This window comes from Schistocerca gregaria, chromosome 1 (genome assembly GCF_023897955.1).
Source record: "Schistocerca gregaria isolate iqSchGreg1 chromosome 1, iqSchGreg1.2, whole genome shotgun sequence".
NCBI lineage: Eukaryota > Metazoa > Arthropoda > Insecta > Orthoptera > Acrididae > Schistocerca > Schistocerca gregaria.
The window spans coordinates 790100515-790124965 of NC_064920.1; the positions used below are offsets into that span (position 1 = coordinate 790100515).

The following is a 24451-nucleotide window of genomic DNA, read 5'->3' on the forward strand; positions in this document are numbered from 1 at the left end:
CGTTACCGCCAGAGTGTCGTTTGAGCCTCTGGTTTAGACTTTCCACTCTCCCTCAGACCTACTCTGGGTATGATGCTACAAATAGATAGCTTAACCTGCACCCCATGTGCGTTGCTTGTTGCCTTCACCAAATCAGCCAGCCGCCGAAAGGAGCCGAGGATGGCCTCAGAATCCAAGCGGCAGGCGTCATTCGTGCCGACATGTGCCACCACATGCAGCCGGTTGCACCCAGTGCGCTCGATAGTCCCCGCCAGGGCCTCCTCCACAACATGGACGAGACCTTCCGGCAAACATACCGAAGGCACACTTCAGTTCTTTCCCGCCTTCCCTGCTATTTCCCTGAGAGGCACCATCACCCGCCAAACATTGGAGCTCCCAGTGACTAGCACCCTCCCTCTGTACTTCTCCGGACTCAACAGGAAAATCGACCACTGCCCCAACAGGAGAGGCATCCCTTGCTGGTTCAGAGTTATCATCGACACTGGGTAACACCTCGTACCTGTTGCTAAGACGCACGGACTGCTTCCTCTTTCGCCTTCAGCCCAGTGACGTGCGAACCCACCACTTTCCGCCACCCACTCTGGAGTGTGGACTGACGTGTCAGATGTTGCGTATCAGAAGCCACAGCGACGTCGGGATCATTCGGGGATTCCAGTGGCACCAAAGGTGTCGCAGGTCTCGTCACTGGAGCCCCGACGTCACCGCAACTTTGAGCATTAGCTAGAAGCTTTTCAACGGTAGCCAACGCAGCTTCCAGCTGTTTACGGACAGCAGCAAACTCTCCTTGTATCCGCTCACAACAAGCACAGTCCCTAGCCATATCGTACTGTGAATAAAGTAGATATAAGGTTTCAAATGGCGCTACTGAGTTTCAAAATATACTAATGGAGAATAAAGTAACACTAAAAGTTGCTGTGCAGATTTCTCACTGTATTCTGAGACTGCAAGCTACTGAAAGAAAGAAATTTCTTTACTGAAGTTGACGTATTTACAGATACCTGTTATTAGTAATCCTGTTTGTCGAAAATTTAATGCAAGAGATATGGTTAAAATGGCTCTGCGCACTATGGGACATAACTTCTGAGGTCATCAGTCCCCTAGAACTTGGAACTACGTAAACGTAACTAACCTAAGGACATCACACACACCCATGCCCAAGGCAGGATTCTAACCTGCTGTTTGTAATCGGTGTGGTGAAGTTTTGTAATTGTCATTTCGTTTTCATATGAAAGAACTGTCCATTTTTTTTACAAATAAGTTGAAATACTAATGCAGGCTAGATTTTAACCAGCGCTCTATCGTAATCACCTTTAAATATTCGACAGCCCACCGCTCTATCAAGCGCCCTCTCAACGACGTCCAAGGAAGTGGGTGAACTAATTTTTACTAAAAGTTTCATTTCGTCGAATGACGCTATCCTTCTTAGTAACAATGGGAAAGCGTATCTCGGAGGAAAATTAATGTTACTTCAGAGTGCAAGACATTTTTAATTAAATAAGGGAAATTCGGCGTCGACGTGGTGGCATTTTGCCGGTACAGTGTAACCAATTTTTACGCACCTACTCCTTCTCTGAAACACACAAAAACAATTTCTTCAAAAGTTTTTATGGATATATCTATAGGGTGTGGTATTACACACCATTTATAATCTATTTTCCGAAACGCAAATTCCAAAACAAGACATCGCTGCTAATTATATTTATGACAGTAGGAGCAGTGAGCTAGCCAGTGACGTCACAGGCATCACGTGACTCGAATGGAGCGTTTTGCGGGAGTTCAGATTGGAATTTCACTTACGTTTTCATAAAAGAATAATGAAATTCAAGAAGGAAAACAGCATGTTACGAGTATAAAATGACATTATTAACAATTTAAGACGATTTCGAGAAAGTTAAATGCCCTATTGTCTTACCAGTTGTATCATGTAGGCAAGTTGCGTGTTGTGGTTTCAAATTCTGATCCAGTACGCAGTCTCATTCTGTTATGGAAGTTGCAGTGATTATTCACACATGTTATTCCGTTGAAAAATGTAAGTCAATCTTTTTTTCAGAGTATTTCAGTGAATCATGGTAGTGTGGTTTTGGGGCTTTAATGACAGCTGCACTGGCAGACTAAATTATAGAAATTCAGCTCCTCCTGTTATGCACACAACTGTTCTTTTTTTCTTTTAATGCGCAAAAGTGTTTCAGTGTCTCGTTACCTTTATCTACACTTTTATTCAGTTCTTACTTACTAGAACATTAGGTTCTTTTTGTGGTATCTGTTCTCATCTGCTGAAAAAACTGCACACAGGAACACAGAACGTGTTTTTGATGAATCACACTCCCATGTTACAATTCTAACTTCACCGATAACAATGTTTATGTTGCTGCTGTAGAGCCATAAAAAAATAATATTCTGTATTTCTACGGGAGGTGAGAGCACATACCACGAATATAACGCTGACAGCTATGTTATGACAATGTAAGTAGTTTGGCCGAGCGGTTGTAGGCGCTACAGTCAGGAACCACGCGACCGCTACGGTCGCAGGTTCGAATCCTGTCTCGGACATGGATGTGTGTGATGTCCTTAGGTTAGTTAGGTTTAAGTAGTTCTAAGTTCTAGGGGACGGATGACCTAAGAAGTTAAGTCCCATAGTGCTTAGAGCCATTTGAACCTTTTCTTGTAAGTAGTTGCTACTGAATGTAACATTTTACAACATAAAAACTGAAGCAAAGTAGCCGTTCATGATGGCACAAAGCTGTTTAAACATGTTTATCGATGAAAAGGTACAGCTGTTGGCATAATAAGAGGATCAGGTTCCCACAATTTAATTTAATCGTTTTTACTCTGCTGTGTCACATTACCTAAAGTTCTGTGTTCATATTAATTACTTTTTATCTTCTGTGGTTTCAGCAGCGTATTGTTTGGTTACCTCGTACAGCTGCCGCCACGTTTGCTGTTATATATAAAGCACCATTTTGACTTTTATAAAGCTAAACCTGTTACTGAGTAATCTCTTTTCTGCCGGGCGGGATAGCCGCGCTGACCTCAGCAGTTTGATCCCACGGAGACCTTACCACAAATTTCCATTGAATTTCTTCCCAACAGGCTCTTAGAGGACGGTGGGAGCAGTGGCAAGAACAGCACGGACTACGACTGGGAAACGTACCAGCATCTGCCTCAGGTGAGAACTCCCGCTCTCTACCACACCATGGCTTATTTTTAACAGCTACGGTAGCACTTGTTATACGAGTCACAATAAAAGACACAATTTCAAAACCTCATTGTTGATGCAAGTTGAATATTTTCTTTTGTTGGTGAAGACAATTCTACTTAATACTTATTTCTTGGGAAAACTGAAACTTAGCAATTTTCTGTCTTATGTCATAAATAGCTGTGAAGCAAGTTTATCCCACAAGTCGTTTCTATTGTTAACATAGCTGTTATACTAGACAGTAGCAGCAACAATACCCTTATAAACGTTTATTCTTTAGAGAATTTCAATTGTAATGGCACTATAAAAAATAAGTATCTAACATTAAACGTAAATGGGCGTTATTAGGTGAAGATGTTAATAGTTCAAAGATTTCAATTACTTGTTCGTCTTAACTGGGCAAAAAGTTGTATGCAATCCAATTAAAACCAATTTTCGGAACTATTAGGAGTTATAAGTCTTGATTTGACTATATAAGTGATGTTTTACACAGTCTTGAACACATGGTGGGAAGCAAGCTGAAAACAATTTTATAAACGTTGTGTATACCCAGTACACTCTAAGCCATGAATTACAGTTAAGTCCGTCTCCATGTCTGATCAGGGTGGCAGAATGCACTAAGAGGAGCACGGGTACGATTTACGATCGCGACGGACTTTTTTTCCGCTCAGGAACTGTTATGTTACCTTCATCATAACTTAATCCTTATCGACACGCAAGTTGTCGAAGTGGCGTCAACTACAAAAATCTTGCATAAAGCTATCGATCTAACCGACGGGAGGCCCTAGCCGCATGGACGTTTTCACTCACATTAGAGACAAATCATGAAAAAATCTATAAATCGTGAAAAGAAGGAGCGTTGAGGACAAAAGCAATACTGTAAAAATCTTATAGAATTTTACCTGACATTATAGGCAGGTGAACATGGGAAATTTGGATATCAGGCCATTAGGACTGAGGGAAGACATCAATGACAGCCAAGTTGTTTCAGCAGCGACTCCATTTATTGAATGTACTGCGACGAAGTACCATTGGAATCGTTGTCAGAGATAAAATGAGTCTATCTCAGAGATAGCAAGGCAGCAAAACGTCCATCATTTTGTTGTTCGTCGACAGACGTATAAATTTCAAATACTAGGTTCAGTATCCAAAAAGCTCTACCAAGGATGGTTAAGAATTACAGCTCGTGTATGTTATTGCTATTTGCTGTCGTTCAATCTGAGAGGGACCGCGACCTTAGCGTAGACAGCAGGAATGATAAGTTAGCGACCTGAGTTACCCCAGCTTTTGAGTGTCGCAGTGAGTTCGTTGTACACGTGATTCTAGTTCTACTAAAGAAATTATTTGTTATAAACTTCTGCTGCTCTAGGTGATGCCTTCCCACTCCACAACTGTTTCTATACACTTCCCATTATTTCGTCTACAAGTGGCATACCACTATTTCATATATTTCTACCAGGATCAGCAAAACACCCAAATTCAGCCGAGGAACCGTTTAGTGCTCTCAAAGGCACCACGCACGGAACTCAAGAAACAGACGCTACGAGACATACCTAGGTACGTCACAGAGAGGTTTGGCGTTAAAAAGCTAAGGCAGATTTTCGGTAACATCAGCAGTTCTCATTATAACATTATCTGCAATTATTTGGTGAAATACACGATGCTTCACCTTAGCCTCTCATGGTTCGTACTTATCTCATCACACATTGCTACCTGTGCCTCCAGGGAAATTATCCAGGGTAATCATAGAATTTTAATTCACATTCGAGGAAACCAAGCTGCGGCTATGAACGCTGATTATGTTAGGTGGGCTTCTCTACAATTTCACCATTCAGTGTGACATTTTTCCGGTGATGATTGAGCTGCCCGACACTGTGGTATAGAAGACTACATTTTGGCTGTTCAGAATATGTCCCACCTCGAAAATCACTTCATCATTCTGGAAACCACTGTCACACAATGTGTAGCAGGTAAAGTGGTTGGGGAGAAGAGCAATGGGTTGTATACGACCGAGGGTGGTTGAGCTGAATGGTTCAAATGGCTCTGAGCACTATGGGACAACTGAGGTCATCAGCCCCCTAGATCTTAGAACTACTTAAACCTACTAACCTAAGGACATCACACACTTCCATGCCCGAGGCAGGATTCGAACCTGCGATCGTAGCGGTCGCGCGGTTCCAGAATGAAGCGCCTAGAACCGCTCGGCCACTCCGGCCGGCCAAACTACTTACATTATTATAACATAGCTGTCGGCGTTATATTCGTGGTATGTGCTCTCACCTCCCGTAGAAATACAGAATATTATTTTGTGGTTGGGAAGAAACAAATTTATTTTTCAGTTCTTTTTCTTTTGTTTTTCCCAATCCAAACTTCAGTAAGAAGACATGAGATTCGACGCCACTCTGGAACAACCAACATCTGTGCAGTGAGGTAGGCGCCATACATTGACATGAGAATTTTGTGGGATAGCGATTTGCACACATACGGATGGAGGTAGTATTACGTACACAACATATAAAAGGGTAGTACTCATCTGATTCACTTGGAAAGGTTTCCGACGTGATAAAGGCCGCACGACGAGAATGAACAGACTCAGAACACAGAATGGTAGTTAGAGCTGGACGCATGGTACATACTACACTACCGGCCATTACAATTGCTACACCAAGAAGAAATGAACGGGTATTCATTGGATAAATATATTATACTAGAACTGACATGTGATTACATTTTCACGCAATTTGGGTGCATAGATCCTGAAAAATCAATACCCAGAACTACCGCCTCTGGCCGTAATAACGACCTTGATACGCCTGGGCATTGAGTCAAACAGAGCTAGGATGGCGTGTACAGGTACAAGTGCCCATGAAACTTCAACACGGTACCACAGTTCATAAAGAGCAGTGACTGGCGTATTGTGACGAGCCAGTTGCTTGGCCACCATTTACCAGACGTGTTCAATTGGTGAGACATCTGGACAATGTGCTGACCAGGGCAGCAGTCGAACATTTTCTGTATCCAGAAAGGCCCGTACAGGACCTGCAACATGCGGTCGTGCATTATCCTGCTGAAATGTAGGGTTTCGCAGGGATCGAATGAAGGGTAGAACCACGGGTCGTAACACATCTGAAATGTAACGTCCACTGTTCAAAGTGCCGTCAATGTGAACAAGAGATGACCGAGACGTGTAACCAATGGCAACCCATACCATCACGCCGGGTGATACACCAGTATGGCAATGACAAATACACGCTTCCACTGTGCGTTCACCGCGATGTTGCCAAACACGGATGCGACCATCACGATGCTATAAACAGAACATGGATTCATCCGAAACAATGACGTTTTGCTATTCGTGCATCCAGGTTGGTCGTTGAGTACACCATCGCAGGCGCTCCTCTCTGTGTTGCAGAGTCAAGGGTAGCCGTAGCCATGGTTTCCGAGGTGATAGTCCATGCTGCTGCAAACGTCGTCGAACTGTTCGTGCAGATGGTTGTGTCTTGCAAACGTCGCGATCTGTTGACTCAGGGATCGAGACGTGGCAGCAATGTCGCGATACGATAAATCGCATTCGCGATAGGCTACAATCCGACCTTTATCAAAGTCGAAAACGTGATGGTATGCATTTCTCCTCCTTACACGAGGCATCACAACAACGTTTCACCAGGCAGCGCCCGTTAACTGCTGCTTGTGTATGAAAAATCGGTTAGAAACTTTCCTAGTGTCAGCACGTTGCAGGTGTCGCCACCGCCGCCAACCTTGTGTGAATGCTCTGAAAAGCTACTCATTTGCATATCACAGCATCTTCTTCCTGACGGTAAAATTTCGCGTCTGTAGCACGTCATCTTCGTGGTGTAGCTATTTTAATAGCCAGTAGTGTATGATTAATTTATTTGCCGTGCATTATATTAAGTCATAGTTTCTCATATATATGTTTTCTTTGTAGAACATCTAAGCAATGGGGTGAAAGATGCACTTTGTGCCTCTCCTAGAGGTTTGGTGGTTTCACGAGGAATATACCATCTTAGTGGTATGTTGTGGTAGGACAAATGCCTGTATTACCCAATATTGTGCATGTGGAGCTACAGTTAACAGTACCGAAATTTCCTGGGCTGATGTGAAATGAGGCAGATGAACGAATCTGTGTGCTCGTGTTGGAAGGTGAACGCGTGGATAGGCGCCACCGTGGTCCGACACCCTGAGGCGACTTCGATCCTGGTGGCGGGCAGCTCGTTCGAGGGGCGACCGCTCAAGGGCGTCCGGTTATGCCACGGGCCCGGCAGACCCGTCGTCTTCGTGGAGGCCGGTGAGTACCACTTAAGATCTTTTATTTCTTGTTACACTTCATCCCTTTACATTTTCTTGTTCGTTGGTAGCATATCGCGACATTGCTACTCGCGTTGGTCGAGATCCAATGACTGTTAGCAGAATATGGAATCGATGGGTTCAGGAGGGTAATGTAGACGCCGAGCTGGATTCCAACGGCCTTGTATCGCTAGCAGTCGAGATCACAGGCATCTTATCCGCATGGCTGTAACGGATCGTGCAGCCACGTCTCGATCCCTGAGTCAACAGATGGCGACGTTTGCAAGACATCGATGATTTCTCTGACTTACGCTATAGTACAGGGAAGGAACATTGGTCACTTCAGTAACAGTGCCAATACAATAGAGAAGTGTTTCATTCCGACAGCACCTTGGTGTTATAGGGCAGTAATATGGCTCTTATTCGGCCTCGTACTAGAAAGTAGACAAACAGATTCCCACAGATACCTGATTTTGAAGACCGAAATGTGCAACCCCTGTCGTTAAACGTTACGGTGATCGTGAAAACAAAGGGCTGAATTATTTGTTTTCTGGATGATTATCTGTGTCGGCGGTGGAGGGGGAGCCGTTATTTGTGGGTATAATAGGCATTTAAGTGCTTATGACATCGGAAAGGAAAGCACTACACGCTCATCAACACAAGTAAGATATCTATTCAGCCCCAATGCAGCAGCTCTGGTTACGAATAGCCTACACCAGATATTCACTCACTTTTCAGTGATTTCTGCTTCTGGAGTCCAGCCCACGCTTAATCTCTCAGAGGACGAACAATGATTCTCCACTTGATGAACTGCAGTGGAACAGGTCGCACTATTCGTGCTTGCAGGGTAGAACAAATCTTTTTCCTGGTTTCACGATAGCTGAGCTATTGCAGGATAGATAGTTTTGTGAATGAACAGTTCGAAGTTTCAGCAGTTCGTTATGTTGCTACTTCTTTGATATAAGACACCGCCATGCCCGTGCTAGTCTGAAGTTTGAATCTCGACATCCACACGCAAACACAGTCGTTCGTAATAACCAGCTTATCGTATTTAACCGATCCTGTTACCGACAAGTTCACAAACTGATGTTGTTTTTGAATGATTGCTCTATATTATCCAAATGGATCCTTCGAACTTTGAATTATCGGTCATGCTTTATACGACATGCCAAGCCGATTTTACTTGCTTCAATACTCACAGTTTACGCAGAAAAGGCAGAATTTCGCTCGTTCGTTTCTCTCACTCATACGCGATTAGTTTGCGGCACTACGCGGTCAAGTTTAACTAATGACTCCGCAAAATTGGTAGGTCTACTCAGAGCTGCTCATACACACGTCCTATCGCTATGTTGGATGACATGCGCATCTCTCTAGACTCCACGAAGCAGTTCAATAGCCCACAAAATACGCGCGTATCTTCTCTGTCCTCGTTAGCTGGGAAACATGATAGTCAATGATACGTCAGTATTAAATCGCGCCATCTCCCGTCTTTTATTACGAGCCCTTCACAACATAATATCTTTTTAGCGCGATTTCTTAGGTGAAGAAATTTAGAAAACGGGGCTTAGCGCCATTCCTTGGATTCCTACCAAAATGGATTGTTTTACAATCACTTACAGAAAACAACATCAGTAATGTCAAAACAATCTCATCTGTATCTAAGTGAATTATCGTAGTATGGGTTTTGTTTCCCCAGCACCATGAACTGGATAATTACATGTTATAAAATTTCCCCAAAGCAAATGACTCACTCATACTATCTAGATACAGTTCTCACGCTACAAATACATTCCGCGAGTAAATAGATCAATATTCATTTATCATATTACTTCGCATTTACCCCTTCGCTCACACCAATAACTAAACGTATTAAATTTGTAACAATTAATCAAATATATAATATTCACAGAAGACAACATTTAGTTTGCAAAATACGTTATTTTGAATGTTCAAAAATGTTCAAATGTGTGTGAAATCTTATGGGACTTAACTACTTAACTGCTAAGGTCATCAGTCCCTAAGCTTACACACTACTTAACCTAAATTAGCCTAAGGACAAACACACACACCCATGCCCGAGGGAGGACTCGAACCTCCGCCGGGACCAGCCGCACAGTCTATGATTATTTTGAAACGTTATGATTTCATTGACTGTACTATACCTACGTCGTTTGGTCACAGCCATTACTACTTGGAACTTGGAGGTTCTCTCGATCATAAGCACACATCCGTTACGCTTTTATAAAACAAATATCTTTTAATTTTAGATGAAAATGGGTATACAAGGATTTAGCTTTACCGCAGCGAAGTGTTCTCCAAATGATATAATACAGTAACAGCTTGATCCATTGTTAATTATTATCTAGATATGCATTCATAAAAATTAATTTCCACTTGTATCTTATTCCAAAATCATTTCAATTAATTGTTCATGAGCCCATTCTGATTCCACCAGTCGTTGCCGTGCAGCCCAACGCTAGAGAGTTGGGACACCTGTGAGCACAAGTCTAGAATCTTTCCTGAATGGACTATTTGGATCCTTCCACTTTGCTGTTTCACCAACATCGACATTAATAAAGTGAATTGCTAATGTTGAACTCTTGAGTACCTTGTCGATAATACTTCAGCTTCTACACATCTGGATACCAGTTCTTTCCACCATAATTCCTTGAGCCAGAAAACAGAACATATATCGGTTGTCCTGCGTCTTCCACTTGCTTAATCGACCCACAGAATTCGCCATACCCTTCCGCGCTATGAAGAGTAGCCATTCTTTCTGTTGAAAATTGTGTCATGAAGAAAAAACAAATTTCCTCTTAATGTCTTTCGTTATCTACAGCACAATGTTTACAGCCTCACGTGATTACAGTTTATAGATAACAATCATCGTTGACCAATCGTCAGGCTAGAACCATGACTCATCTCTACCTAATTTACTTTCCTTAATTAAGTGCCACAAATGCTACGCTTCAGTAAGTAGTTCTGGATGTCTTCGAATATCGACGTATCATACTAAAGGTATGCTATACCGTTCCAGAAAAGAAAACATATTTTCCTTATATAGCGAACAACATGGGCGGCGCAATCCGAGAACTAGTAATGACTAAAGAATCGTTTGTTCGATGATATTATTACTGGTTGTCTCTTCAGCCAGGTGATCAGAGGTGGATTGCGTATTCAATAAGCATGAAAGGGGGAAGCTAGGCACCCAGCTCTAGACGAGATAATGATATTTGCCCTTTCTAGCGAGTTCCTCTTTCGATATATTTTGTGGCCTCTCCGACTAAGAAGAAAGTGAGAACATGTGAAAAATTGTCACTCCTTAAAAATAATTGAAATTATATATGACGGTAGTCTGTTCCCGAAAGAACAGTTACCGTAGATGACCATGCAGCTTTGGTAGAAATGACATGGTAATTAAATGGACACCCTAGCTGCAAACAAGAGGTGATGTACTTCATTGGGGACATGTTGAATATGTGTGCCCCGACCGGGACTCGAACCCGGGATCTCCTGCTTACTTGGCGGACGCTCCATCCATCTTTTTTTTAAAATCTCTTTTTGTTCTATATTGTTCGTTGAATATGTTCGGGGCATTGATCTCTTCACTCAGTTTTTTGTTACAGAGGGTGGCTAACCCTCTGACCGAACAGCTGAGCTACCGTGCCGGCGATCGATCTGAGCCACCGAGGGCACAGAGGATAGTGCGACTGCAGGGACTTATCTCTTGCACGCTCCCTGTGAGACCTACTTTCTCAACATGCCCACACTACTACATTCGTAGTGCGCCTAATAGATGTTCGAGTCTTGTTCGGGGCACACATGTTCAACATATCCCCAATGAAGTACGTCAACGCCTGTTTGCGGCTAGGGTGTTCATTTAATTATCATTTCAATTGAAATAATGGTTGATTTGAGGTACCGTGTGTCACTACTGCTTGATAATATTTCGTTAATAACCCCTCTCGGGTGGCGTAAAAATCTGTGCTCGTAAGTGTATCTCAGTGTGTTGCTACGAAGCATTGTTAAGGCCCTCATAGCCGAGCACGTGTGCTCGCCACTTAGGAAACTCGGAGAGGTGAGTCGGGGCCAGATTGAGTCTACCTCGCCGTTTAACGAAGAGGACGGCTGAGCCGGCTGGCCTGGGTGTAGATTAGAGGCGGTTTCCTACATAGCCGGCCAGGGTGGCCGAGCGGTTCTAGGCACTACAGTTTAGAACCGCGCGACCGCTACGGTCGCAGGTTCTAATCCTGCCTCGGGCATGGATGTGTGTGGTGTCCTTAGGTTAGTTAGGTTTAAGTAGTTCTAAGTTCTAGGGGACTGATGACCACAGCAGTTAAGTCACATAGTGCTCAGAGCCATTTGAACCATTTTTCCTACATCCACGTAGGTGAATACAGGACTGCGACCCACGTCTCGCCTCCTGAACACACTAGACAAACATTTAGAAAACCTTATCGCACCTGAACATGTGGCTTACTCTAGACCCAGACAGGCGGGGTATACAGATTCTGAGTCGGAGGGAGTTCTGACGCCAGGAAGGGTATCTGGCCGCCAACTAACACTAAAGTCGTGAAGATTCAAATAACAATGGCCACACCGTAGAGGAATGGGAAAAAGCGACGAAGGAGATTCGTGACGAAGAATTGGGTGTACCCCATTTCAGTACTGACCGAGTTGGCGCAGTGGTTAGTACACTGGACTCACAAACTTAAGTCTCCCGTGACTTCCCTGAATCACCTAAGGCAAATGCCCGGCTGTCTCCTTTGAAAGGGCACGGCCTATTTCCTTTCGCATCCTTCCCTAATCCGATGGGACCGATGACCTCATTCTTTGGTCCCCCCCTTAAGTCAACCAACAAACCGTTTTAGTAAGGAAGCCCTCCTTTTTCCCGCCTTTTTGCCATTATTTCAACTCAACATGAGTGGGGCTCCACATCCGCCTGCTCGTGACGCGGCCTGCTCTGTGCTCAGGCAGACGAGGCGCGGAGTGGCCGTCCGTGTCGACGGCGACGTTCCTGGTCCACCAGCTGCTCACCAACGACAGCGAGGCTGTGCGGCGCGTGGCCCAGGCCTCCGACTGGCACGTCCTGCCCACGGCCAACCCAGACGGCTACAACTACGCGCACACCACCGTACGTACCTCGCGCGCTCGCCACAAACCGTGGGCGCTGCCAGCGTTTCGTGCACCTTGTAATGGCCTATAATAAACGCGATTTGGGTCAGTCAATGTCTTGGCGTTCGTGCTCTGTCGAACAGTGGCGTGCACTTGTGGTAGACGTGCAATCAGTTAATATTGACCAGTGCTTAAATTTTTGCCTGTCTGTCGTCCCACATTACACCGCTTCTTTTCGCCTTTCTTACTTGTCACTTCCTCTTCCCTGTGTTTTTGCTTTTAGGAAGCATTAATTGTCGAGTGCTATTAATAATGTTCCATAGATTTCTTGTTTGTTTTGAATACAGCCAGAGAGAGTCCCTTTAGTCAACCATAGTGCCAGTTGTGCTAGTGTTTGTTTTCAATACAGTCCAGAGACAGGTAATGCTATTTTGTGTTGTTTTCTACAAGAAGTGACTAGCAATCACAGTTTAGTTTATAATCAGCCGCCTTTAGTGAATTAGCAGTCTAGTTAAAAGTTGATTAACTCTCTTCAGTAAATTGATTCCTTAGGATGGACAGGATGTGTGACTGCTGTGTACGGACGCATGAGGAGCTGGCCACTGTTCCCGAACAGCTAAACGTGTTGATGGCCGCGGTGAGCCGTCTTCAGGCTGTTGCCTCGGAGTGTAGTGGCAGTGAGGAGTCTGGTGCGTCGCAAGGTACACCCGAGGTGTTACATGCTTCACACACTGTCCCTGCTGTCGAGACATCTTCGCGGGTACCGGGCGCGGTTTGACCACCCTCTCCCCAAGGAGAGTGGCAGGTTCAGCGGCATTCGCGGCGCACGAGGCGGAGGGTAAATGTGGAGGCTGGCCGTGTGGCATCGCCCGCTCTGCCTGTGAGTGGACATGTGGCCGCTCCTTCAGCAAGGTCCGAGCAGGCACACGGGGGGAGGGGTTTATTAGTTATTGGGAGCTCCAACGTTAGGCAGGTGATGGAGCCCCTTGAGGAAATAGTGGAAAGGTCGGGGAAGAAGGCCAGTGTTCACTTTGTCTGCTTGCCGGGGGGTCTCATCCGAGATGTGGAGGAGGCCCTACCGGCGGCGATAGAGAGTACTGGGTGCACCCGACTGCAAATTGTTGCTCATGTCGGCACCAATGACTCCTGCCGTCTGGGTTCAGAGGTCATCCTCAGTTCGTACAAGCGGTTGGCGGAATTGGTGAAGGCGGAAAGCCTCGCTCGGGGGGTGGAATCAGAGCTAACTATTTGTAGTATCGTTCCCAGAATCGATCGCGGTCCTCTGGTTTGGAGCCGATTGGAAGACTTAAACCAGAGGCTCAGACGATTCTGCGGAGATCTGGGGTGCAAATTTCTCGACCTCCGCTAACGGGTGGAGAAATGTAGGGTTCCCCTGAATAGGTCAGGCGTTCACTACACGCCGGAAGCGGCTACGAGGGTAGCGGAGTACGTGTGGAGTGCACATGGGGTTTTTAGGTTAGGCCCGACAAGACGCCTCCTGAGACGCGTCAAGGTAGGAGTAGGCAAAATGCAACAAGGAATAACAATATTAATGTGCTAATAGTAAACTGCAGGAGCGTCTATAGAAAGGTCCCAGAACTGCTCTCATTAATAAACAGTCACAACGCCCATATAGTACTAGGGACAGAAAGTTGGCCGAAACCAGACGTAAACAGTAATGAAATCCTAAACTCAGATCGGAATGTATACGGCAGAGACAGGCTGGACAGTGAAGGGGGAGGCGTGTTTATAGCGATAATAAGTGCAATAGTATCGAAGGAAATTGTCGGAGATCCGAAATGTGAAATGATTTGGGAGAAGGTCACGGTTAAAGCGGGATCAGACATGGTAATTGGATGTCTCTATAGGCCCCCTGGCTCAGCAGCTGATGTGGCTTAGCACCTGAAGAATAATTTGGAAAATATTTCGAGTAGATTTCCCCACCATGTTATAGTTCTGTGTGGAGATTTTAATTTGCCGGATATAGACTGGGAGACTCAAACTTCATAACGGGTGGCAGGGACAAAGAATCCAGTGAAATTATTTTAAGTGCTTTAACTGAAAACTACCTTGAGCAGTTAAACAGAGAACCGACTCGTGGCGTTAACATATTAGACCTTCTGGTGACAAACAGACCCGAACTATTTGAAACAGTTAACGCAGAACAGGGAATCAGCGATCATAAAGCGGTTACGGCATCGATGATTTCAGCCGTAAATAGAAATATTAAAAAAGTAGGAAGATTTTTCTGTTTAGCAAAAGTGACAAAAACTAGATTACAGAGTACCTGACGGTCAACACAAGAGTTTTGTCTCAAGTACAGATAGTATTGAGGATCAGTGGACAAAGTTCAAAACCATCGTACAATATGCGTTAGATGAGTATGTGACAAGCAAGATCGTAAGAGATGGAAAAGAGCCACCGTGGTACAACAACCGAGTTAGAAAACTGCTGCGGAAGCAAAGGGAACTTCACAGCAAACATAAACATAGCCAAAGCCTTGCAGACAAACAAAAATTACGCGAAGCGAAATGTGGTGCGAGGAGGGCTATGCGAGAGGCGTTCAATGAATTCGAAAGCAAAGTTCTATGTACTGACTTGGGAGAAAATCCTAAGAAATTTTGGTCTTATGTCATAGCAGTAGGTGGATCAAAACAAAATGTCCAGACACTCTGTGACCAAAATGGTACTGAAACAGAGGATGACAGACTAAAGGCTGAAATACTAAATGTCTTTTTCCAAAGGTGTTTCACAGAGGAAGACTACACTGTACTTCCTTCTCTAGATTGTCGCACAGATGACAAAATGCTAGATATTGAAATAGACGACAGAGGGATAGAGAAACAATTAAAATCTCTCAAAGGAGGAAAGGTCGCTGGATCTGATGGGATACCAGTTCGACTTTACACAGAGTACGCGAAGGACCTTGCCCCCCTTCTTGCAGCGGTGTACAGTAGACCTCTAGAAGAGCATAGAGTTCCAAAGGATTGGAAAAGGGCACAGGTCATCCCCGTTTTCAAGAAGGGACGTCGAACAGATGTGCAGAACTATAGACCTATATCTGGAACGTCGATCAGTTGTAGAATTTTGGAACACGTATTATGTTCGAGTATAATGACTTTTCTGGAGACTGTAAATCTACTCTGTAGGAATCAGCATGGGTCTCGAAAAAGACGTTCGTGTGAAACCCAGCTCGCGCTATTCGTCCACGAGACTCAGAGGATCATAGACACGGGTTCACAGGTAGATATCGTGTTTCTTGACTTCCGCAAGGCGTTCGATACTGTTCCCTACAGTCGTTTAATGAACAAAGTAAGAGCATATGGACTATCAGGCCAATTGTGTGATTGGATTGAGGAGTTCCTAGATAACAGAACGCACCATGTCATTCGCAATGGAGAGAAGTCTTCCGAAGTAAGAATGATTTCAGGTGTGCCGCAGGGGAGTGTCGTAGGACCGTAGATATTCACAATATACATAAATAACCTGGTGGATGACATCGGAAGTTCACTGAGGCTTTTTGCAGATGATGCTGTGGTGTATCGAGAGGTTTTAGCAATGGAAAGTTGTACTGAAATGCAGGAGGATCTGTAGCGAATTGACACAGGGAATGGCAACTGAATCTCAACGCAGACAAGTGTAATGTGCTGCGGATACATAGAAAGATAGATCCCTTATCATTTAGCTACAAAATAGCAGGTCAGCAACTGGAAGCAGTTAATTCCATAAATTATCTGGGAGTGCGCATTAGGAGTGATTTAAAATGGAATGATCACATAAAGTTGATCGTCGGTAACCTGGGTTACAGTACGCTTGTTCGCCCACTGGTTGAATACTGCTCAGCAGTGTGGGACCCTATCTGGATAGGGTTGATAGAAGAGATAGAGAAGATCCAACGGAGAGCAGCGCGCTTCGTTACAGGATCATTTAGTAATCGCGAAAGCAGGAGACTCTGCAGGAGAGACGCTCAATAGCTCGGTACGGGCTTTTGTTAAAGTTTCGAGAACATACCTTCACCGAAGAGTCGAGCAGTATATTGCTCCCTCCTACGTATATCTCGCGAAGAGACCATGAGGATAAAATCAGAGAGATTAGAGCCCACACAGAAGCATACCGACAATCCTTCTTTCCACGAACGATCCGAGACTGGAATAGAAGGGAGAACCGATAGAGGTACTCAGGGTACCCTCCGCCACACACCGTCAGGTGGCTTGCGGAGTATGGATGTAGATGTAGATGTAGATCAGCCACTACACTCAAGAGAACGCGCTGAAATCATTCGTAAATAATGGTATCCATGAGAATGGCAAATATCGGACACGTTGAAACGTACCCTTAGTAAAATTATAAATGACTGTGCTTAAACTGACACACAATATTTTTAGCGCAACACAGTCTGACTTTGAAAAATCCCTACAAAAGAATGGCCCTGACTAACAATAACCTATACCTTTCATGAATCACTTATCTCACAAAAATCTTCGTTACTCAAACTACTGCAATACATCGAACGCCACTACTGCCAGCTGAATAAAAGATTCTAAATACTGAGGGCTGATAGGCATAGTTAGCAAATGAAAGATTTTGATAGAGAACAAACAATGTATTTATCTTAATAGTGTTCAAAAGTCATAAAATATATATATATATATATATATATATATATATATATATATATATATATATATATATATATATATATATATATATCAGTTCATGATATCCAGTATTACTAATTTACTCCCTCTGATGGACACATGTCCAGATCATCCGCTCACAAAACTCCGCCATCTCTCTCCCCACGTCCACCACTGCTGGCGGCTCACCTCCAACTGCGCAACGCTACGCGCTGTTAACAGCCAACTGCCCAACACTACAATAGCAACTATTCCAAAAATGTCAACCAACCACAGACTGCACACAGCACAGTCAGTGATATTCATACAGAGCGCTACGTGGCGTTACCAATATAAAAACCTGAATAGCCTATTTACATATATCTATGAGAATGGTAAATATCGGACACGTATGTGAGTAAAATTATACTGACTATGAATTAACAAGGCTAATACTGGCCTTACTTGTACTACTGCAGCTGTAGCCATTAATAGTGATTAATAACAATAATAATAATAATAATAATAATTACAATAATTGTGAGATTAATAACAATAATGATAGTGGCAGATATAAATAGAACTAATAGGTCTACAAAATAGATATTTCTGATTTAGCGAGTTCTGGGGATATGGAATTTAAGGAGACTACATCGGCTAAGAATACTGGGAAATGTGTAAGATTAGCTTGTAAAGAAGGATGTGCAAACGTAAAGAGTGCGTACAGAGACAATGGTAATTGTATTGATGCTTTAGTAGATACGTCATTACCTGTCTTTTGAAGCTGGAGATATTTAGTTCTCTCACATAAGGCGGGAGGCTGTTTCAGAATCGGTTTCCTGCTACTGAGAAGGACTTCGAGAAGATAGGTGACCTATGGAGTGGGACAGAAAGGCTTTCGCTCTCATTGGAATGTGTGTTGTTCAGGCCAGAGCATTAAGGTCGAGGAGAGATATGAGCACAGTGTTCATTGATAACACAGTAGAAAAGGCGAAGAATATGGAAATCTTTGTACTTGCCTGGACGCAATCAGGATACCTATGAATATAAATATGATCAAAGAGTTTTACATCACAGATACAACGAACTCAGGCATTCATAACCAGTTCCAGGCGACGTGAACGAGGATAACATCGCTGTAACCAGTTTCTAAAAGTGTTTGTACAAGTTTCATTTCTAGGTCAAGAAAGAAGAGTTTTTTATATTTTTATGGAGTTTGGAAGGATGCTGATGCCTTCTTGCACATTGCGGTTATCACTCTGTCATTTTCATCTGTTATTACTCGTATACTCTTTGCTGAAGGAGAGAAGTTGACATTTGTTACATTTAGGGTTAAAGATGATAGGGACTCCCGACATTTCGGGCTAATGAGCCTTGAATCACCAACTAGTACCTCTTCAGTTTGGGATGGATTGAGTTTGAACAATACATACCGCTCTTATTTCGATAGTGCACATATGTCGGTATTGAGATTCTCTACAGCTGACTTCAGGTTTACAGGTTTTGCACTTAGATACAAGTGGAGGTCATCGTTGTACATGTGATATTTACAATAGGACAAGACTGATGACACATAATTTACATACAATGAAAAGAGTGTAGGACATAAACCGAATCCTAGGGAAAACTGTTACTATCTTCCTCCACTGTGAATTTATGGTGACAGGACGGATGGATTGCTGGCAAAACTTCAGGTATGAGCATAACCACTGCACTGCACTTGGCAAGAGATTTAGCCTGCTAAGTTTGGCAAATAAAATTTCATTGTCGACGGTGTCAAAAGCCTTGCTGATGTCTAAGAGGCACATAGTAGTTGCCTCTTGTGCATCCATGGCAAGCCTCAGATCATCTGTTAACTTCATTAAAGCAGATGTTGGGCTTCGAAGTTTTTGGAAGCTTGATTTGGATTCGGCTAGTAGGTTACTTGTAGTTAGGTAGTTTGTTAGCTGGTCGTAGACTATATGTTGTAAGGATTTGGACAGTTAAGGAAGAACACAAATAGGTCAGTAATCAGAGGTTGCTGTGGCAGAGTCGTTTTTAGGTAATGGCTTAACTAGCCCCTTTTCCAGGCCTCAGGGAAAACACGTGTGGTTAAGGAATGGATGAAGTGTGTTATACTGGGCAGTACAGAGTCAATATTGTTGTTGTTGTTGTCTTCAGTCGTGAGACTGGTTTCATGCAGCTCTCCATGCTACTCTATCCTGTGCAATCTGCTTCATCTCCCAGTACCTACTGCAACCAACATCCTTCTGAATCTGCTTAGTGTACTCATCTCTCGGTCTCCCTCTACGATTTTTACCCTCCACGCTGCCCTCCAATGCTAAATTTGTGATCCCTTGATGCCTCAAAACATGTCCTACCAACCGATCCCTTCTTCTAGTCAAGTTGTGCTACAAACTTCTCTTCTCCCCAATCCTATTCAATACCTCCTCATTAGTTACGTGATCTATCCACCTTATCTTCAGTATTCTTCTGTAGCACCACATTTCGAAAGCTTCTATTCTCTTCTTGTCCAAACTAGTTATCGTCCATGTTTCACTTCCATACATGGCTACACTCCAAACAAATACTTTCAGAAACGACTTCCTGATACATAAATCTATATTCGATGTTAACAAATTTCTCTTCTTCAGAAACGCTTTCCTTGCCATTGCCAGTCTACATTTTATATCCTCTCTACTTCGACCATCATCAGTTATTTTACTTCCTAAATAGCAAAACTCCTTTACTACTTTAAGTGTCTCATTTCCTAATCTAATTCCCTCAGCATCACCCGATTTAATTTGACTACATTCCATTATCCTCGTTTTGCTTTTGTTAATGTTCATCTTATATCCTCCTTTCAAGACACTGTCCATTCCGTTCAACTGCTCTTCCAAGTCGTTTGCCGTCTCTGACAGAATTACAATGTCATCGGCGAACCTCAAAGTTTTTACTTCGTCTCCATGAATTTTAATACCTACTCCAAATTTTTCTTTTGTTTCCTTTACTGCTTGCTCAATATACAGATTGAATAACATCGGGGAGAGGCTACAACCCTGTCTCACTCCTTTCCCAACCACTGCTTCCCTTTCATGCCCCTCGACTCTTATGACTGCCATCTGGTTTCTGTACAAATTATAAATAGCCTTTCGCTCCCTGTATTTTACCCCTGCCAACTTTAGAATTTGAAAAAGAGTATTCCAGCAACATTGTCAAAAGCTTTCTCTAAGTCTACAAATGCTAGAAACGTAGGTTTGCCTTTTCTTAATCTTTCTTCTAAGATAAGTCGTAAGGTCAGTATTGCCTCACGTGTTCCAACATTTCGACGGAATCCAAACTGATCCTCCCCGAGGACTGCATCTACCAGTTTTTCCATTCGTCTGTAAAGAATTCGCGTTAGTATTTTGCAGCCGTGGCTTATTAAACTGATAGTTCGGTAATTTTCACATCTGTCAGCACCTGCTTTCTTTGGGATTGGAATTATTATATTCTTCTTGAAGTCTGAGGGTATTACGCCTGTCTCATACACCTTGCTCACCAGCTGGTAGAGTTTTGTCAGGACTGGTTGTCCCAAGGCCGTCAGTAGTTCTAATGGAATGTTGTCTACTCCCATGGGCCTTGTTTCGACTCAGGTCTTTCAGTGCTCTGTCAAACTCTTCACGCAGTATCATATCTCCCATTTCGTCTTCATCTACATCCTCTTCCATTTCCATAATATTGTCCTCAAGTACATCGCCCTTGTATAAACCTTCTATATACTCCTTCCACCTTTCTGCCTTCCCTTCTTTGCTTAGAACTGGGCTGCCATCTGAGCTCTTGATATTCATACACGTGGTTCTCTTCTCTCCAAAGGTCTCTTTGATTTTCCTGTAGGCAGTATCTATCTTACCCCTAGTGAGATAAGCTTCTACATCCTTACATTTGTCCTCTAGCCATCCCTGTTTAGCCATTTTGCACTTCCTGTCGATCTCATTTTTGAGACGTTTGTATTCCTTTTTGCCTGCTTCATTTACTGCATTTTTATATTTTCTCCTTTCATCAATTAAATTCAATATTTCTTCTGTTACCCAAGGATTTCTAGCAGCCCTCGTCTTTGTACCTACTTTATCCTCTGCTGCCTTCACTACGTCATCCCTCAGAGCTACCCATTCTTCTTCTACTGTATTTCTTTCCCCTATTCCTGTCAATTGTTCCCTTATGCTCTCCCTGAAACTCTGTACAACCTCTGGTTCTTTCAGTTTATCCAGGTCCCATCTCCTTAATTTCCCACATTTTTGCAGTTTCTTCAGTTTTAACCTACAGGTCATAACCAATAGATTGTGGTCAGAGTCCACATCTGCCCCTGGAAATGTCTTACAACTTAAAACCTGGTTCCTAAATCTCTGTCTTACCATTATATAATCTATCTGATACCTTTTAGTATCTCCAGGGTTCTTCCACGTATACAACCTTCTTTCATGATTCTTAAACCAAGTGTTAGCTATGATTAAGTTGTGCTCTGTGCAAAATTCTACTAGGCGGCTTCCTCTTTCATTTCTTAGCCCCAATCCATATTCACCTACTATGTTTCCTTCTCTCCCTTTTCCTACACTCGAATTCCAGTCACCCATTACTATTAAATTTTCGTCTCCCTTCACTACTGAATAATTTCTTTTATTTCATCGTACATTTCTTCAATTTCTTCATCATCTGCAGAGCTAGTTGGCATATAAACTTGTACTACTGTAGTAGGTGTGGGCTTCATATCTATCTTGGCCACAATAATGCGTTCACTATGCTGTTTGTAGTAGCTTACCCGCATTCCTGTTTCCTATTCATTATTAAACCTACTCCTGCATTACCCCTATTTGATTTTGTGTTTATAACCCTGTAGTCACCTGACCAGAAGTCTTGTTCCTCCTGCCACCGAACTTCACTAATTCCCACTATATCTAACTTTAACCTATCCATTTCCCTTTTTAAATTTTTTAACCTACCTGCCCGATTAAGGGATCTGACATTCCACGCTCCGATCCGTAGAACGCCAGTTTTCTTTCTCCTGATAACGACATCCTCCTGAGTAGTCCCCGCCCGGAGATCCGAATGGGGGACTATTTTACCTCCGGAATATTTTACCCAAGAGGATGCCATCATCATTTAATCATACAGTAAAGCTGCATGTCCTCGGGAAAAATTACGGCTGTAGTTTCCCCTTGCTTTCAGCCGTTCGCAGTACCAGCACAGCAAGGCCGTTTTGGTTAATGTTGCAAGGCCAGATCAGTCAATCATCCAGACTGTTGCCCCTGCAACTACTGAAAAGGCTGCTGCCCCTCTTCAGGAACCACACGTTTGTCTGGCCTCTCAACAGATACCCCTCCGTTGTGGTTGCACCTACGGTACGGCCATCTGTATCGCTGAGGTACGCAAGCCTCCCCACCAACGGCAAGGTCCATGGTTCATGGGGGGAGGGAGTCAATATTAGCCTTCATTATTTGGACTGTGATGTCTTCATGCTGACTTTTGTATACAGACTGAAGCGACGAATGGTCAGTTTTCTGACCGATTGAAATTTTCAGTAGTGCACCCACATTATTAAAAAAGAGAAAGGGATAATGCAGATAATTTTAGACATACTTCTGTCCCACTGGTGTTTGTTAAAGTTACTGAAAAGGTTGTATGTACAAGGGTAATTGATTATTACAGTTCACATAATTTGCTGTCAGATGTACAGTTTGGTTTTATAGGTAGTTTAACAACAAATGATATATTCTCTTTTCTCTGTGATTCTCTGGAAGGATTACATGAAAGGTTGCGAATATTAGGTGTCTTCTTTATTGTAAGTAAGGTGTTTGATTGTGTTAATCACAAAATAATACTTCAAAAGTAGGCCCATTATGTGATAAAGGAAGTAGCTCACATTTCGCTCAGCTCTTACATTAAGAACTGTCAGCAGAAGGTCATTATCCACAGTACTGAGAATGCCTATGATGTGCAGTCTCAATGAGTCATACTTAAGAGGGAGGGGGAGGTGGAGGGAGGCTGGTTATGTTGGTGCCACAGCTCAAATAGTGATAGATATAGAAAGCAGACTAAGGCCGGAAATAAGTTCAGCCGAAACTTTTTCAAACGATCTAACAGTGTCCAGAGAGGATAGGTTAAATACATTTGGTGGTGGAGTATTTATTGCTGTCAAAAGCAGTTTGCCTCGTAGTGAATTGAAGTAGACAGTTCCTGCGAAATAGTATGGTTAGAGGTTATACCTGACAGTCGGACTAAACTATTACATCTACATCTACATGATTACTTTGCAATTCACATTTAAGTGCTTGGCAGACGGTTCATCGAACCACGAACCAATTAACTGGATCGTTTTACCGCCCCCCCCCCTCCCCGATTCAGAAGATGTAGTTGCTGAACAGTTCAAAGAGAACTTGAGTCTCATTTCAAAGAGGTGGCGACTTCAATCTACCCTCAGTATGCTGGAAAAAATTTACGTTAAAAGTCGGCTGCAGGCACAAAACCTCATCAGAAATTGTACTGAATGCTTTCTCAGAACATTATTTTGAAACATTAGTTCATCAACCCACTCGAAGCGTAAATGATTACTAAAGCATACTTGTCCTCTTAGTAACAACTAATCTTGGACAAATAATGAGTGTTGTGACGAATACAGGGATTAGCGACCACAAGGCAGTTGCTGACAGGCTGAATACCATAACACCTACAACCATCATAATGGAACGCAAAGTACATCAATTTAAAAAAAGCTGATGGAAATGCTCTTAACGCCTTTTCAAGCGACAGTCGTCACTTTTTCCGATCTGATCATGTAAGCTTAGAAAAGTTGTGGAATGCTTTCAAAGAGATAGTATCGACCGCAATTGAGAGATATATACGCAATCAATATCTTCACTGTGCGATAACAACGATGAAGTCACTGGTGATAGTGCCACCAAAGCAGAGTTATTAAACACGGTTTTCCGAAACTCCTTCGCCAAAGAAGACGAAGTAAATACTCCTGAATTCCAATCAAGAACAACTGCCAAGAAGTAGATATCCTCGATGTAACAAAGCAGCTTAAATCACTTAATCAAGGCAAGGCCTCCGGTCCAGAAAGTATACCGGCAGGTTCCTCTAAGAGTATGCTGATATAATAGCTCCATATTTAGCATTTATATGCAACCGCTCGCTGACAGAAAGATCTGTACCTAAAGACTGGAAAATTGCTCAAGTCACACCAATACCCAAAAGGGGAAGT

The 24451-nt window shown here is 43.2% G+C and overlaps 1 protein-coding gene across 1 annotated transcript in view; it reads left to right on the forward strand.

Annotated features, from left to right (window-relative positions):
- Nucleotides 1-24451, forward strand: part of LOC126273768 (zinc carboxypeptidase A 1-like) — an 85629-nt gene that overhangs the window by 10141 nt on the left and 51037 nt on the right. Inside the window, exons 3-5 of the mRNA XM_049977061.1 lie at nucleotides 3091-3166; nucleotides 7358-7502; nucleotides 12475-12635. Coding sequence (XP_049833018.1) covers nucleotides 3091-3166; nucleotides 7358-7502; nucleotides 12475-12635 — 382 coding nt within the window. The remainder of the gene's footprint in view (nucleotides 1-3090; nucleotides 3167-7357; nucleotides 7503-12474; nucleotides 12636-24451) is intronic.